At 42.2% G+C, this 17,099-nt stretch overlaps 1 protein-coding gene across 2 annotated transcripts in view; it reads right to left on the reverse strand.

Moving 5' to 3' along the window:
* THOC6 (THO complex 6) overlaps window positions 1-17,099 on the reverse strand; it is a 322,699-nt gene that overhangs the window by 102,126 nt on the left and 203,474 nt on the right. For both annotated transcript variants that reach the window (XM_030208909.1, XM_030208908.1), the window contains exons 5-6: window positions 3,165-3,202; window positions 2,949-2,997 (exon numbers count right to left, since the gene is read on the reverse strand). In XM_030208909.1, coding sequence (XP_030064769.1) covers window positions 2,949-2,997; window positions 3,165-3,202 — 87 coding nt within the window. The remainder of the gene's footprint in view (window positions 1-2,948; window positions 2,998-3,164; window positions 3,203-17,099) is intronic.

Raw genomic sequence — 17,099 nt, forward strand, 5'->3', positions numbered from 1 at the left:
AGACCCTTCAGCAGAAAAGCAGACACCCCCTAAAGAATCAAAGTGACACACTGGTTGCCTGACTCACACACAGGGCCACAAAAAACAAGGGCTGTAAAGTACCTGGCTCCCACACACTGTCTGGAGACTGTAATGATCTCCCATAGCAGTTCCTGGACCACTTGTACAGCAGGGACGGTATTGTAGCTTCCGGCCACCAGGGGGAGCTCATCACAGCAGACTCGCACAGCAGGGACAGCGTACGGTATGGCGGCAGGCGACGGGATAACGGCAGACTATGTGCAGTTCTACATCTGGCAGTAGGGGACAACGGGGATGGCGGCAGGCGACGGGCCTCTCGATGCTTTGCCTGCACATTTACAAGTGACGGCCGCGGAAGGGAACATTGGGGTTGGCGGCAGGTGACGGTTTTCATGTCCTGCATGCAGCTGCTCTGCAACGGACTGTGAAGGTAGGGGACAATGGCGGCGGGCTAAAAAGAATCACAGCTGCATGCTCTGGTGTTCTGTTCGGCGGGCATGCTTCCAAACACAAACTTTGCTAGGTCTTACTTTCGGGGGAGGCCTTATATTTAGCAATTCAGCAAAACCTCTACTAGGTCTTATTTTCAGGGGATGTCTTATTTTCGGGGAAACACGGTACTTCTCAAAAAACTACAAACTGCCCAAAACACAGCAGCTCGACTAATCTTTGGTGCATCAAAGTTCAAAAGTTCCAGACCACTTCGTGAGAAATTACAGTGGCTTCCTGTACAGGAGCGAATAACTTTTAAAATTTGCACCCTAGTCCATAAGATCCTCTACGGAGCAGCTCCAGAATACATGGATGCCCTAGTCAACTTGCCACCAAGGAATTCGTTTAGATCTTCTCGTTCATACTTAAACCTCCATTACCCTGCGTGTTCTGGTCTCAAGTATAAAACCACATACGCTTCCACCTTTTCCTATATCAGCACTCATTTGTGGAATGCATTGCCTAAATCTGTAAAAATGGTTCAAGATCATTGAACATTATTAATTTTTTTTTTTTTTTTGGGGTGGGGGGGTGGGGGGGTTGCCTGGTTCTTGAAGCCTAGATTGGCCACTGTCGGAGACAAGATGCTTGGCTTGATGGACCCTTGGTCTTTTCCCAGTATGGCGGTACTTATGTACTTATATCATCTGACTTTCAGGAAGTCTCTCGACCTACTTATTTGGGCAAGCTTACCCTACAGATCCTGTCCTGCCTCCATGATTCCTGGACTCCAACTCCTATAAAGAGTTGTGAACTTTACTTTCTCGTAGCCCTGTACCTTTACGCCACCCATATCACTTTCAATTTATTGTACTTTACTAAATGTTGTAAGCCACATTGAGCCTGCCAGCGGTGGGAAACTGTGTGGTATAAATGATATAAATAAATAAAAATTAGGAAGCTATATCTTGTCAGAGCAGCAGATGGAAATTTCTGGGCTGTGGGGAGATTCCTTCAAGGTATAAGGTGGAGGATCACAACCTACTCTGAGGGGGCCCTCAATAGAGCCCATTCCCCCTTCCTATTGTTCTTTTCACTACTTTCTGCTGATTCCCTCTTAGCTGTGGCAAGGGGGTTGAGTACTGCACTTTGCTCTCTCAAGCACATACCCTCATCTTTTGTGGCACAGAGGCTGTTAAGTCTAAAAACAGGCTTACACTTGTGGGAGAGATGGTGTGTAGATATGAGGCCACACAAGGGTACTGCAAGGTAAAAAAATTGATAGGTAGAGTGAAGGGGAAAGGACCATTATGGACAGGAGGCCCCAGTGCAGATCTGCTGGAGCAGTGTCATGAGGTGGGGTAGACCAAAGGTCCTGCAGGGGCTCCTGAGTGCAAGGGGGGCATGCTTAAGGTGGGCAAACCAGCTGCCAGAGCACCTATTTGCAATGCAATGCGCTCATGCATTGTCTCCTGTCTCTCTAATAGAGCAGCATGACTTCCAGGGGGCAGATGCAGCAAAAGGTGCAGCTGTACTTGGCCCTGGCAGTGGCTGAGCCTCTGCTGTCAGCCTTACAGAGGAAGGAGGTTGATGCAGGAGCCCCCCCCCCCCCCCCCCCAGCAGGGCCTCTGAGCCCCTCCTGAGGCTAACTCTGCTGCTTCTGAGGTGGGTCCGAGGCTCTGTTGTTCAAGTGAGGGAATGGCAAAATGGTTATAACATTTGCCTTCTCCTTCTGGGGTAGCTGGTTCAAATCCCATTAGTAGAGCATGTGTTTTGCTCAGTCCCCCCTCCTCCCGCTACCCTTGGGCTCTGTTGTTCAAGGAAGGAAGTGGCAAAATGGTTAGAACATTTGCCTTCTCCTTCTGGGGTAGCTTGTTCAAATCCTACCGGTAGAGCATGCCTCCCCTCCTCAGCCACACGTGTGTTGCTCAATTCCCTCCTAATGCTACCTTTGACATTGGCTGAGGCTCTGTTGTTCAAGGAAGAAAGTGGCAGAGTGGTTAGACCACTTGCCTTCTCCTTCTTGAGAACAGCCTCTACAGTGTTATTGTTATAGTACAATATCACCCAGGGAAGCTTAAGGATTAAGGTCTGATGACAAATTTTTAATGAAATGTTCTGTCAAAATATGTACATGGGTTACTACTGTGCTATATGGAGTTTTGTAATGAATAATGGGAATACGAGTCATTTCTAAGTACACCTCAGTTGGTTTTTTACATTATAGTGTGCTGGGACACATGCATAAATTTTAATAGGTGAGGAAGTGAACTACTAAAATCAAAAACAATTAGATGACACTAGTTACACTCACATCCCTGCAGATCAGCATATACTGTATTCCCTTTTCCTGTTCTATGCAATTTTTTATGAGCCTACTTACGCATGTAACTGTTGTAGATATTACAAAAATTACTTCTGAAAGTAGAGGAGACAGGGGAAAAGGAAGCAAACAACACCAAGAAGAAGAAATGAGAGGAATGATGAAACCTCACCTTTGGGTTTAAGAGGAGACAGTTGATTTCAGGAATCTCCAAACTAATTCTGTCAAAAAATGATCAAGTAAATTTAAAGAGGAGGTGATGGGGAAATCAGAGATGTGATAAAGGAACAAAACGTTTATCAGCTGCAAAATACTAAAAAATATTCTCTTCCTCTTTATATATTTTTTTCTCTCAACTCCCCATTTACCCCATTCTCTTCCTTCTTACCTGGATGGTGGCCTGCGGCTCCAGGCTTCCTTACAGCCCTGCAAGAAAAAGAGACTCATGTTCTTACATTAAACTTGCAGTAGAGATTAGTACTGCTAGATCTCTAGGATCTTCTGCTACTTTAGCTGTTTTGGCATGGAACAGGAAACTAATAAGATTACACATTTAACCCCCGCCCCCATTTTTTTACAAAGCCATGCTAGCGGCTGCCAGTGCGGTTATGCCGATACAGCCCATTCAAAGTGAATGAGCTATCGGCATTGCTGCGAGGCTTTGTAAAAAAAAAAAAAAAAGGGGGGGGGGGGGTTAAAAGAATGAAACTGTGCAGCATTCTAGTAAACTAATTGGTCCTGGAAAAAAATTAAGCCTATGTAAAAAAAAAAAAAAAGACCATTTTTGAGACCTTAAAAGCCCTTTCCTTCACATGTGACTGTGGTGTTTTAAGTTAGAAAACTTTTATATCCAAAGAATACTGTGGAACAGGAAATCCCAAAATTGAAGGCCATAAGGATAAGTCAAGAAGTGATTCAGGTGACTTATATACCTCCCCACTATGTAGTCCCATTAGCCATCATCCCAGGCCATCGAGACATTCCACAGAGCATGATACTTCACCAATACCAATGCAATCAGAACAAATGGATTCTTTTTTAGAAGAGCTATGGAGGAAGGACACGAGGGATATATCGTACCGCCGCCCGCTTTACCCCCAGCAGAAGTTCCCACAGAGGGGACGAGGCAGAGGAAGGGGCAGAGGTTACCGTGCACTGCCAATGCAGACACAGAACAGCGATCATTATCGCCAGCCCTACCGACGGTACAGGACTCTATTCCTATTTTCAACATCTCACACTACTCCCCGACAGTTACTGAATTGGGCGTTCTTCAAAAGGGATTATCCTTTGTACCAACCACTAGCTATAATGCATTTCAGACCAGAGTAGATCTTTTCAAATTTAACCGCAAACTCCAAATTATACATGCTTTCTCAAAAGATAATATTTTGTACCAAGACATCTCTGTGGTTAAAAAACCGTCTTCCTGGATTCCGCCAGGTCCCATTCACCTTTTGATCACTGCTTTTAATTCATGTGTAGAAAAAGACCTGAAGAAAATCGAGAAGAACAAAAGGCCTAGATATTATAACACTACCTAACAAGAGCGTAAAGCCATTCATGATTTGGCCCATAATGTCGAGATTGTGATAAAACCGGCAGACAAAGGCGGCGGCACAGTTATCACGGACCGTAATTTCTATGTGGGAGAAGTCGGAAGACAACTTGCTGATAGAGGATTTTATATACCGTTAGAAAAGGATCCAACTGATGACATCAAAGCAGATATTACAGAACTTGTTGACATTGCTTCAAAAATGGGTTTTCTAACAAATAAAGAAAAACAGTTTCTACAAGTTTCTCATCCGGTAAGCCCTACAATCTACATCCTTCCAAAAATTCACAAATCGTTGGACAATTCCCTGAAATAATGGGTCTGCCGGGGGGAAGGATCCATTCTTGAGCCGCTCTCCATATTTGTTGATTTTTTTCTACGTCCTTTTGTACCTCTAATACCATCTCATGTAAAGGACACTACTCATATGATCAACATCTTACAAGACTATGACGGACCACTCACAGACACAATTATGGTTACAATGGATATTGAATCCCTGTACACTAATATACCTCAACTAGAAGCTATTCATATAATCGAGAAGATTTTACAGGAAAGAAACACCCATAGACGCATACCTAATCATTTAATATTGACTTGCGCTACCATCGCACTCACAAAGAATTATTTTGCTTTTGAGGGTATTTTCTACCAATAAGTAAAGGGCACAGCGATGGGCGCCAGTATGGCTCCTGATCTGGCGAATCTCTATGTCGGGGATTTTGAAAAAGAACATCTCACTACCCATCCTTTTTTAGATAACATTAAGATTTACCGTAGATATATAGATGATATCTTCATTCTCTGGCAGGGAATTGTGGTAGCCGTGTTAGTCCACTCTTAAGGTTATCAATAGAAATTAAACAAAATAAAACATGGAAAAGAAAATAAGATGATACCTTTTTTATTGGACATAACTTAATACATTTCTTGATTAGCTTTCGAAGGTTGCCCTTCTTCCTCAGATCGGAAATAAGCAAATGTGCTAGCTGACAGTGTATATAATTGAAAACATTCAAGCATTACTATGACAGTCTGACAGGGTGGGAGGAAGGGGGTGGGTAGGAAGTATGCATGGGGACATCAAAGCATATCATTGATATTCTAACAGGATGGGTGTGGATAGGTGAGGGGAGGGTGATCAACAGAGACATACAGCTTTATGGTTTATAATGGGCTAGGAACCCCTCACCTATCCACACCCATCCTGTTAGAATATCAATGATATGTTTTGATGTCCCCATGCATACTTCCTACCCACCCCCCTCCTCCCACCCTGTCAGACTGTCATAGTAATGCTTGAATGTTTTCACTTATATACACTGTCAGCTAGCACATTTGCTTATTTCCGATCTGAGGAAGAAGGGCAACCTTCGAAAGCTAATCAAGAAATGTATTAAGTTATGTCCAATAAAAAAGGTATCATCTTATTTTCTTTTCCATGTTTTATTTTGTTTGATTTCTATTGATAATCTGGCAGGGAATGAAAGGCTTACCCTGGGGCGTAGCCACGGGTGGGCCTGGGTGGGCCCAGGCCCACCCACTTTCCCTCCAGGCCCACCCATCCATGATCCGACATCTTCTCCACCCTCTCAAAAATTGGGACCCCTTGGCAGCTCTGAATGTGCCCAGATCGGATGAAACGTCCGGAGCGCGGAGCTGCCTGGAATGAATGGTGGCACCCGCTCAGCTGCCAGTCCAGGACTCCAGTCCAGCCCATCACCACCACGTGCACGCCATGCAGTGCACGTTTTACAGGAGGGTTGTGGAGCGGAGGTGAGGAGCACGAGCCTGGCCCTGGAAGGTTCTTCTTCATGATTCGACATTATTTCGAGGCAAGCCCAGCCCAGCAGCAATAGGAGCCGGTAATAAAAATTTAAATACTTTTTTTTTCATCATAATTTTTAACATTGTGTGACGTGTGCTGTGTAATTGTTTTTAAATTGAGCTAGCTGGGGCCTGCCGCCTGCCTGGGGCTGGTGGTCACTATTAAAATTTATTGTTGGGGAATTTCTAGGTGGGGATGGGCTCCTCATTGCCCTAGGTAATATGGGTGGGCACTATATATATATATATATATATATATATATATATATATATATATATATATAGTGCCCACCCATATTAGCTCTGGGCCCAGCCAAAATATCAGGTCTGGCTACGCCACTGGGCTTACCTTTCACCAATGGCTCAATGGCAGAAATCCAAATTTGAAATTCACCATCGAATATAATACTGAAGAAATACATTTTTTAGATCTTCTCATCAGCAAAAATGATTACCTTTTCAAAACAAATATTTATAGAAAACCAACAGACCGCAACTCCTTTCTACACTACACCAGTTACCATAACTCGAATTTGAAGAGTAACCTTCCATTAAGTCAATTTTTACGCCTACGACGCCTGTGCAAGGATTATGATGATTTCAAATTACAAGCACAAGCCATGGGCAATAGGTTTTCCACCAGAGGGTATCCACAAAAACACATTTTGAATGGTTTGAAGAAAGCCTTAGAAAAGGACCGTGAAGACCTTTTGCAACCTATTAGCTCAAAAAGAACACCAGACGTAGTTTGTACCCTCAGATACTCTTTTTTTATCTAAACATATTACCCGCTCCATCCGCAGACATTGGCACATCCTAGAAGGACTAGAATGCTTCAGGAATAAAGAACTAGTGGTTGCGTATGCTTGGAACAAAAATCTCAAGGAGCATTTGGTTCCATCAACACTACCAGAAGTAAGAACATCACTTGCATTTTTTGGCAATCGCAAATGTGGGCACTGCAGTGTGTGCACACAATATAGAGACCTCAGTCTTCATACATCCAGTCACTAATAGAGCTTACAATCTCACACACACTTCAGACTGCAACACATCATCAGTGATATATATCATTCAGTGTCCATGCCGTTTGCTTTATATTGGGAAAACAATCAGAGCTATAAAAACAAGGATTATTGAACACCGTAGCTGCATAAAAAGGAAAGTGGTGTCAGCACCCCTAGTAGAGCATTGGATTTCAGCAAATCACTCGATCTCCGACATAAAGTTTTTAGTTTTCAGGACTTTCACCAAGAAATGGAGAGGTGGTGATTTAGACGCACATTTATTGCGCGAGGAACAGAAACTCATCTATGAGTTTCAAACCCTGATTCCAAAAGGCTTAAACAATGAAATTGACTTTCGTCCCTTCATTTGTTAAACACTGGTATAAGATTTTTTTTAAACCATTTTTGGCATACCATATTGTTTTTATTTTCATTATAATTTTTTCATATATATAGTTATTTTTTCTGGTTTACATATGTATGCACATATGCACTTCCTCAAGATCATACGCACAGGATTCCATCCTGTTTCACATCAATTTTTTATTTTTTTATTTATATATATATATATATATATATATATATTTTTTTTTTTTTTTTCTTATGTATATATATTTTTTTTCTCCTCCTTTTTTCCTTCCCAACTTCCTCTATTCTGCTTGTCCATTGCTCTTTTTTCCCCCTCTTGCCCTCTCCCCCTTCTTATACTTTTTTCCTTTTTCGCCTCCCCTTTAGTTCCTTCTCTCCTCTTTTTTCTTCTTTCTTCTTCTCCTTCTTTTCTTTCATTTTTTTTTTCTGTTTCAGCTTTTTTTTATTTAGCTGTTTTGCATTTTATTTACTTTTTCTTTTTTTGGGTCTTTAAATGATCAATATATCTTTAAGAATCATTATTCATTTTCTAAGGTCGTCATTTCTCAGTAGTCTTTCTTTCCCCTCTACATGCACCGTCATCCTCTTATATGTTATGTTCTAGGATTGACATTTCACCTAGGAAGTACTTCACCTATTCATCTAGTGTTTCAATAAGGTTTCTCTTGAGCGTAGAGACTCAGGTTCCTTTTATGCTTATATATTATTTGTGTAGGTTTCAAGCATTGTTTTCGAACTTTTTCGTTCTTGCCCTTTGACCTCTGATGTCATTTCCTTTTTGGTGCCATTTTTTCCTTTTTAAAACACACAATCAGTCTGAAAATATTTTTCACGTTCCATGCTGCACTCCTAGTGACCCGCTACGGACAAGCTTACCACGAAAGGTCTTTTTCAAGGTATTTCATAGTTTTCCTTGTTATTCATTTGGTTCTCATGCTTCGCTGTATTTAAAGAGTTTCCTTTCCCCTCTATTTTTCATTAATGCTGCTTTTTTATATATACATTTTTTTGTTGCAGACCACTTTTGTAATATAGCCAATCACTTTACGTTTGGTTCGTCACACGGACCAAATCGTGTTTCAGGCACTTCAGGTTAGTTTTTTCAATTTTTACACCTTCCATTTCTTTTTCCTTTGCTCTTAATTTAGCGTCCTGTTCCACCCCTTCTAACAAGGATTTTGTTGTGTTTTGCTTTTCTGTTTCAAGAGATTCATATATGCTACGTCATAGCGGGAGGTGGGTACTTGCTCCGTCTATTTAAATACATTTTAAATATAATTCGCGCAATCCTTGTCTCATCAAAACTGTAAGGCATAGTATGTGTATACCATACACTTTATGTACAAACTCTGATTCATTTTCTACGGTATTCACGGGAGGCAGGCAGTTTGCTTTCTTAACTTTCTATCCATGTCATGTGCTTGCTCCATCACAGCTGTAAGGTACAATTTGGGCACATATCTTCTACGTCCTTACCATGCCTTTTTTTGGTGATCCCGCTTTTTCCTTTTCTTCCCTTCCCTCTACCCCCTTTTTATTTTCATTTTTCTTTAGTTTACCATATACATTTTTCATATATATTCTTATATATATTTTTTGGCACATATATACATTTTTATATATTTTCTTATGTTGCATGGTTTTTTCCTTTTTTTGTCCAACGTCTTTCAAATAGCCATGGCAACAGTATATTTTTCTCAATTGGCTGTATATGGTGCGCACAGGTATAGGCACCACCACATGCATACACTAGTTGACACCACGTTCCTTTTTCATGCATATTTTATTTGCTTTTCCTTCTTTTGTTTATATATGATGTTGGTCTTACGTTTTCTCCTGTATACATGATGTTGGTTGTATGATTTTTACTTGGTTTTTCATTCAAAGTCTTTTATATTTGCATTTTGAAGACAGCATGTTTTACTTCTGTTTCAACATAAGCTGTGCGCGTATTTGTATGATGCTGCTTTTATGATATGCTTTAGTATATATAGGTTTCCATATAATGCCTCATGGATATTTTATCTATTGTCCTTCATATATGCATGTATTTTAAGATAGTATGATCTATTTTTACATGTTTTGAATGTTTAGTCCTTCCTATAATTAGTCCCTCATACAATTATTTATTTATTTACACGACCATTTTGTGTAAATTTTTGGTGATATTATAACATCCCACATATGCATAATCTGTGTATACGTCACTTAGAGACTTTACGTTCATCATTATTTATTATCAAATTTTTTGTTGTATTTTATTATATGTTGACCTCTTATTGTATATTTATTACTTATTTGAATGTTTTATTTGATTATTTGATTCTGTATATGTATTTGTTTGAAAGATTTATTTATGTTTTTATAGACTCCTGATGCAGGCCTGTAGGCCAAAACACACCAGTTGTGTCGAGTCTTTTCTTCAATAAAGAAGCTTTTATGATATTGTCTCCAGGATTTGTATTTCTGTGGTCAAACATCCCAGTGAAAATATTTTCTCACATTCCTTATGATCCTCTTCCCTTCAGTGTTATCAGATAATCCCTTTGTGAGAGGGTTTATAGAACACTGCCCCCTTAAGAGTAGTCCCTCAGGTAGTCTTAGGGTTACCATATTTGCTCCCCCCAATAATAGGACTCATGCCCCACCCCCTTTCCCCTATAAAAATACATTTCAGCCCCTCTAGTCTATGTTTAACATATAGGCAGACTCTACACATTTTAGCACTCTTTTGACTTGCATGTGTTTTATCAATGTCCTTTCAAATATGGATCTAAACACAGAACTCAGAAATGGGATCTCAGCAGAAGCCTGTAGAGAAGCAATATTCCTTCCTTATTTTTATAGAGATTCCAAGTTAACCAGTTCCAGTCTGGAGATTTTGGGACAGTCCTGGATTTCTGAACACCCCAACCTGGTGCATTGGGACTTGCAGCACCGATTCCAATGGGCAGAATCAGGCACTACAAAATCTCACACTACTTTGAGATGTAAGTTCACAACCAAAACTGGCCACAAAGTCTCCAGCCTGAAGCTGGGTAACTTGGTATCTCTGTTTATATCAGTAATGCCTCACCTATAAAGCTGGACATATCAACGAAAGGTCCATGCGTCACAAGGGTCCTCTTATTTCTGACCTCTTCTCCTCTCATTCTTTGGATTTGCTATGTATTACCAGAACCTAGCTAAGACCAGGTGACACTGCTTCTCTTCTTGAATCTTGTCCCCCTGGTGTTTATTCCTGTCAAGTCCCCAGAGCCATGAGATGCGGCTGGGGTGTGGCCTGTCTGCTGCATTGCTGTCTTACCTTGTGCTTCCAAGGCTTTGGACAGTGCTAAAACTCTACTTCAAATTTTCTTTGGAACTACTTCATTTAATTTTGCAATTCTGTACCGTCAGCCACTGTCGTCTCTCTATTCTATCGACAAACTCTCGTCTTTTGTGTCTGAATGTGCCTCTTTGTACTCTTCTCTATTACTTGTGGGTGATTTTCAATTTACCACTGTCAGATGCGGCGGCATCATTTCTTAATCTGGCATCCGCTGCGTGTCTCACTCAAAATATTTATTTTCTTATTCACTCTGCAGGTAATACTCTCAATCTGGTTTTCACTTCCCCCACTCTGTCGTCTATCCCTCCGTTCTCTTTGTCTTCTCTTCTTATTCCTTGGTCTGGTCACTTTCTTCATTCATTTTCCCTCTCTGTTTCCGTACCACCCACTGCCCTTTCTGTTCCACACACTTCCATCTGTGCCTTGACCGACTCAACCACTGGTGGTCTTTGTGATGATATTAACCAGCTCTCTCCTCCTGATATTAACCAGCTCTCTCCTCCCTCACCCATTCTCTCCCTTGATGATACCAGCTCTCTCCTTCCTCACCCACTCTCCCCCTTTCTGCTCAAGTAACGTCTTTTAACTCCTCCTTATGAAGTATTCTTGACAAATGTGCTCCTTTATGTCCCAAACTACCATTCTTGTATCCCTTGGCTTTCCTTTAAGCTTCATCTACTATGACTTCATGTTCGTTGTTGCTGAGCGTCTCTGGCAGAAATGCCATATGGCTAAACTCTGGAACGACTTTTGTACTCTTTTTCACCTGTTTCATTCCGAGCTTTTTCAAGCCAAGTGCGCATTCTTCACTCTGCAACTTTCTGCCTCTGTCATTTGTCCACAGGCTGCCTTTCGTATTCTTCAAGAACTAGCTCCTACTCATAATGTTACTCCTTCCTACTCCTTGCTGCCCCTTTCTACTTTGGCCGATTTCTGGCAATCAAAATCTCCTCACTGCCATCAGTCGCTTCCCTTCCCTTCTTCTCTCTCACTGCCTGTTCACTCTCCTAACATCACTGTCCTCAGCTCACCCTGTGTTCTCTCATGCACTATCTGCTTCTTGGCACTCTTTTAATCTCCCATCTAGATCATCTCTATCTCAGACTCTGAGCACTCTGAATCCCACGTCCTCTCAAGCAGATCAGTGGCCTGATCATCTGGTTGTTCGCCTCTTTACAACATTGGTTTCTCATGTTCTTCCTCTACTGTGTCACAGTCTTCAAACTGGTATTGTTCCCCCTGTTTGGAAACATGCATTTGTCTGCCATTGCTTAAGAAACCACATCTTAACCAACATCCGCAGCTAACTATCGTCCTCTCTCTAACCTGCCATTCTTCTCCAAAATGCTAGAAAAATTAGTACTCACTCAACCTGACAATTTTCTAGAGCAGACCAATGCTCTCGACCCCTATCAAGCTGGTTTCCATCAGTCTCATAGCACGAGACCCTTCTATTAACCCTAAATGATTCCATTTCTGACTCTCTCGACCAACATGCTAATTCAAGATGGCCGACAGACCACAGCTCGATTAGAGGAGCTCCCGAGCTAGAAGCACTCCTGGGCTGATATAGCCCTCTGAGCAGCATCTTGGGCAGCAACCGGAGCGTCCAACGGCAGAAAGCGACCAGGTGAGCCGTAGACGCTGTACCGCGGCCACCCCAGCGAAGAAATCGCTACCTAGGCACAGCGCCATAGGCGACCTGCTGATCACGCGACCATGCGGATCAGACCGCTGGAGGTTAGAGATCAAGTGAACCGCCTCCAATGTCCCGAAACTTCGTGTGGCAAACCCAGCGACACCCAAGCACCCCACCACAGCAACCTGCCACCCACGCGACTTCGCAGACCGAACCGATAGCTGAAACAGGCGGACAGCCGTAGGTAGGCTGTGACCCCCCCCCCCTTGCCAGAGGATCCGAGTCGCGCCTCACTGCAGAGTCTGAGGACCAGGAGCGGGGAATCCCAGGGCTGCACGAGCTGCCCTAAAAACGCGAGATAGCTGGATGAGGAGACGAGGGGAAGAGCTGACCCACAGACCTTTGGACCCATTTGCTCTGCATCGCGGAAACATCGATGATGATCGCACCGGACAGAAGAAACCAGAGATTAAGTAAATAAATAACTTCCTTACTTATAATTGGGTAGATAAGCTCACTTGTACTCCAGTCAATTAAACCCATGCAGTAGCTCATAGGTTTACAAACACTACCTTGAATGAACTAGATGACGGCTAGCTAAGGAAGTAGAAAGAGGGTCTGACTAGACTGGCTTCATAGATTACAATGGACTAGACAGACTCACACCACTCTTGTCTATTAAACCCTATAGCAGTTCATAGGCTTGCATGCTTTGATTTGAGTGCACTGGATGATGGCTGCACAGGAACAGGGAAACAAAAACTAAAACTTGCTTTGCTTGCTTTGTGCTGAGTGCATCGGGATGACAGCTGTACGGAGCAGTGCATGAAAGCTGTTGATGCTAGACCGCCTGCGATTTTACTTACTTTGCGTTGAGAGCACTGTTTAACGCCGTCTAACCGCCCGTCCCGCACATAGCGGATACCGATCAACGATCAACGCGGACTTCTCCGGACTCCTAGTGAGCTCCCAGCGAGAACGAGACGGTGACGAGGACTGACCAAAACCCCTCCACCTAACCTGCCTCGTGGCCGCAGCGGCCCTAGCCTGAACCCGATACCTACCTACACCCTGAAAGGTTCAGAACTCACCTGGAAGAGGCGAGTGCTACAAGAACGGAACACTAAATAACCCTCTCTGGACGAACTAGCGCAAAGTCGACATCCCAACTCTGCCTGCAAAGAGTCTGAATAATCTCACCGCTGGAGACTTCCACCTTCACAGAGAGAACCAGAACGGGAGGAAATCCTGACTCGGGGAGGACACACGTGGAAGCTCACGATCAACAAGGCACATCACTCCTCACAGAAGAAAGTGTACAAGGGAGTTATGCAAGTCTGAGTAAGCTTCACCGCCCTTAGAATTGGACATAAATGCATGGCCTTGATTTAAATGCATGCTTCATCCACAGCAATAATTGAATTTTCACTTGGCTTTGCTTTAAACATAAGGTAACTGAGCTGCTCTGTTCTTATTGTAAAGTAAGGAAAAAGCTGCATGCACTGCGTACAGCAAGGATTCATAAGTAGTTGCTACGCTTTGCTTTGCCGCTCACAACAATAATTTAAATGTAAATATACTAGTTGTGCTTTGCTCTGTTTTAATCTAAGACAAATGAACCACTCAACCCAATTTAAGGTATTGGGAAATAACTGCTTATAACAACGCTCACAGCAATGATTTATATTTATTTATATGTAATTGCTTTCCTTTGTCGCTCATAGCAATGACTTAAATGTAAATGCTGGCTTTGCTTTGATTTGCTTTAATTTAAATGTAAAGGCTGGCTTTGCTTTGATTTGCTTTACTTAAGGCAAACGAGCTACTTCATCCTAGTTATAAGGTAAAGGAAATAACTGCATACATAGCTTACAGTAATGATTCATCTGTGATTGCTTCCTGCTTCCTTGAACTCCCGTGAACTTAAAGTAACTGAGCGATCACTTCAATTGACTTAGTATAGGTGCTTCGCATACTCTGTTTTGCAGATTCTATATACTCCTGTCTTAGAAATCGCTGCAGTGCCATACGTGCGGATATGAACCCAAGCAAAACACTTTTAATCATCTACTGGCTCACCCTAACCCTACACACATATACAACCTTCGATACAGATAACAACAACCACACAACTCACAAATCATACACCACTCTCATAAGCAGAATGCCGGCCCAAATAAGCAACAAAAACCATGATGAGCTTAAAGCCCATGGACACCAACAAAGAATATCAATAGAAGACTTCAAACCAGCACACCAAAACAACAGACAACTGATAAAAATCACCACAAACCCGAACCCAAGAAAGAAACACCAATTAATACAAATAGGATACACTAATGCCAGATCTATAATCAGAAAACCCACTTCGATAACCGACTGGATAACGGCAGATCACCTTGACCTCCTTCTCATCAATGAAACTTGGATACATGACACTAAAGACCCAATAATCCTAGAGCTTTGTCCACCAGGATACAAAATCATTCACTGGATGAGAGAAGGAAAAAGAGGCGGAGGTATAGCTATAATCTATAAATCCCAATTCATAATCACAACTACAGCCAAATCGATCCTCCCTCAACTCGAAATAGCCTCAGTCAGAGTCACACACCCTAACCTACAGGATCAACTAAATATAATCCTATTTTACAGACCCCCGGCTAGGTGGCAAGAAGCACAGATACACTTCACGGACTTCATATCAAACACTTGTCTATCATCCCAAAATATCATCATAGCAGGAGACATCAACCTCCATCTTGAAGACACCAACTCAAACAATGTACACGAATGCAAGGAATTCCTCCAACTCTGGGAGTTCCACTGGCCTAACATACAGCCCACCCACAAACACGGACACACACTGGACATCATAACTCACAAATTTTCATCAGACGCGAACCTCACAATCAAGAACACAAAATGGACAATCACACCATGGTCAGATCATTACAAAGCAAACACTTCCCTCCTCTGGAAAACAAAAGAGAAACAACAAAAACAGGAAAAAAGAACCTACAGTACAAGAGGCAAAATAGACCCTTTAACATTCTGGCAACAAATATATACCACAACAACAACCACAGAATCACCCCAATTCTTACAAGAATGGGATAACAGATGCAGAACAGTTCTAGACAATATAGCTCCACTCCAAACCAGAACTTCGCATAGGATTAACTCAATCCCATGGTTCAACGAAGAACTGAAAGAACTAAAAACACAGGTCAGAAGACTAGAAAGAGCATGGAGCAAAAAAAAAGATGAACACACACTTAAAGAGTGGAAACAGTTACAAAGAAAATACAAATACAGCATCAGACATACCAAAAGAACGTACTACAAAACCATAATAGGACCAGACTACAAGGATACACACAAACTCTTTTCACTCGTAAACAATCTCCTAAACACCACACGAGTCACCTCGAACAGCACAGACACCCCATCGGCAGCCAACCTAGCGAAGTATTTCAATGAAAAAATTACAAAGCTCCGACGCATGATACCAAGTAACACCATTGAATATTCTAGTATCCTTGAATGCCTAGACCCAACACCCGGGGAATACCCAGCTGACCGATCATGGACCAACTTTGACCTAATTTCAGTAGATGAACTCACACACTGGCTTAAAAAATATGCCAAATCTCACTGCAAACTTGACATTTGCCCCACCAGCCTAATAAGAGCTGCACCCAAACAATTTAAAAAAGACCTCACGAACCAAGTAAACTATAGACTCCTACATGGTCTCTTCCCCACGGAAAATGGAAACATACTACTCACGCCACTGCCAAAAGATGCCAAGAAAAGCACAATGGACTTAACCAACTACCGACCAGTCGCCTCTATCCCACTTACTACAAAATTGATGGAAGGCATAGTGACGAAACAGCTCACGGACTACCTGGCCAAACACTCAATTCTACACGAATCACAGTCAGGATTCCGATCAAATCATAGCACCGAAACCATACTAGTGTCTGCAATGAACTCCTTTAAAAAAACAATTGCAATCGGCAAGAACATACTCATATTACAATTCAACATGTCCAGTGCCTTCGACATGGTGGATCATGAAATACTATTACACATTCTAGAATACTTCAGAATCGGAGGCCCAGTTCTCAAATGGTTCAAAGGATTCCTCACCACTAGATCCTACCAAGTTATAACGAATACTGCCAGATCACCGCCCTGGACACCGGAATGTGGAGTCCCTCAAGGATCCCCCCTTTTACCTACAATCTTCAACCTAATGATGACACCACTAGCCAAACTCTTGGCCAATCAAAACCTTAACCCTTACATATATGCCGATGATGTCACAATCTACATCCCATTTAAGAAGGACTTAAACGAAATAACCAACGAGATCAACCAGAGCTTCCAGATCATGCACTCATGGGCGGACTCATTCCGGCTAAAGCTCAATGCTGATAAAACACAATGCCTAGTTCTCACCTCCCAATACAATGCAAACAATTACTCCACTATAACCACATCTTACTGCACACTGCCTATATCAGAAAACCTGAAAATTCTTGTAGTTACCATTGATCGAAACCTCACACTCGATAACC

Source organism: Microcaecilia unicolor, chromosome 7, assembly GCF_901765095.1.
Source record: "Microcaecilia unicolor chromosome 7, aMicUni1.1, whole genome shotgun sequence".
Taxonomy (NCBI): domain Eukaryota; kingdom Metazoa; phylum Chordata; class Amphibia; order Gymnophiona; family Siphonopidae; genus Microcaecilia; species Microcaecilia unicolor.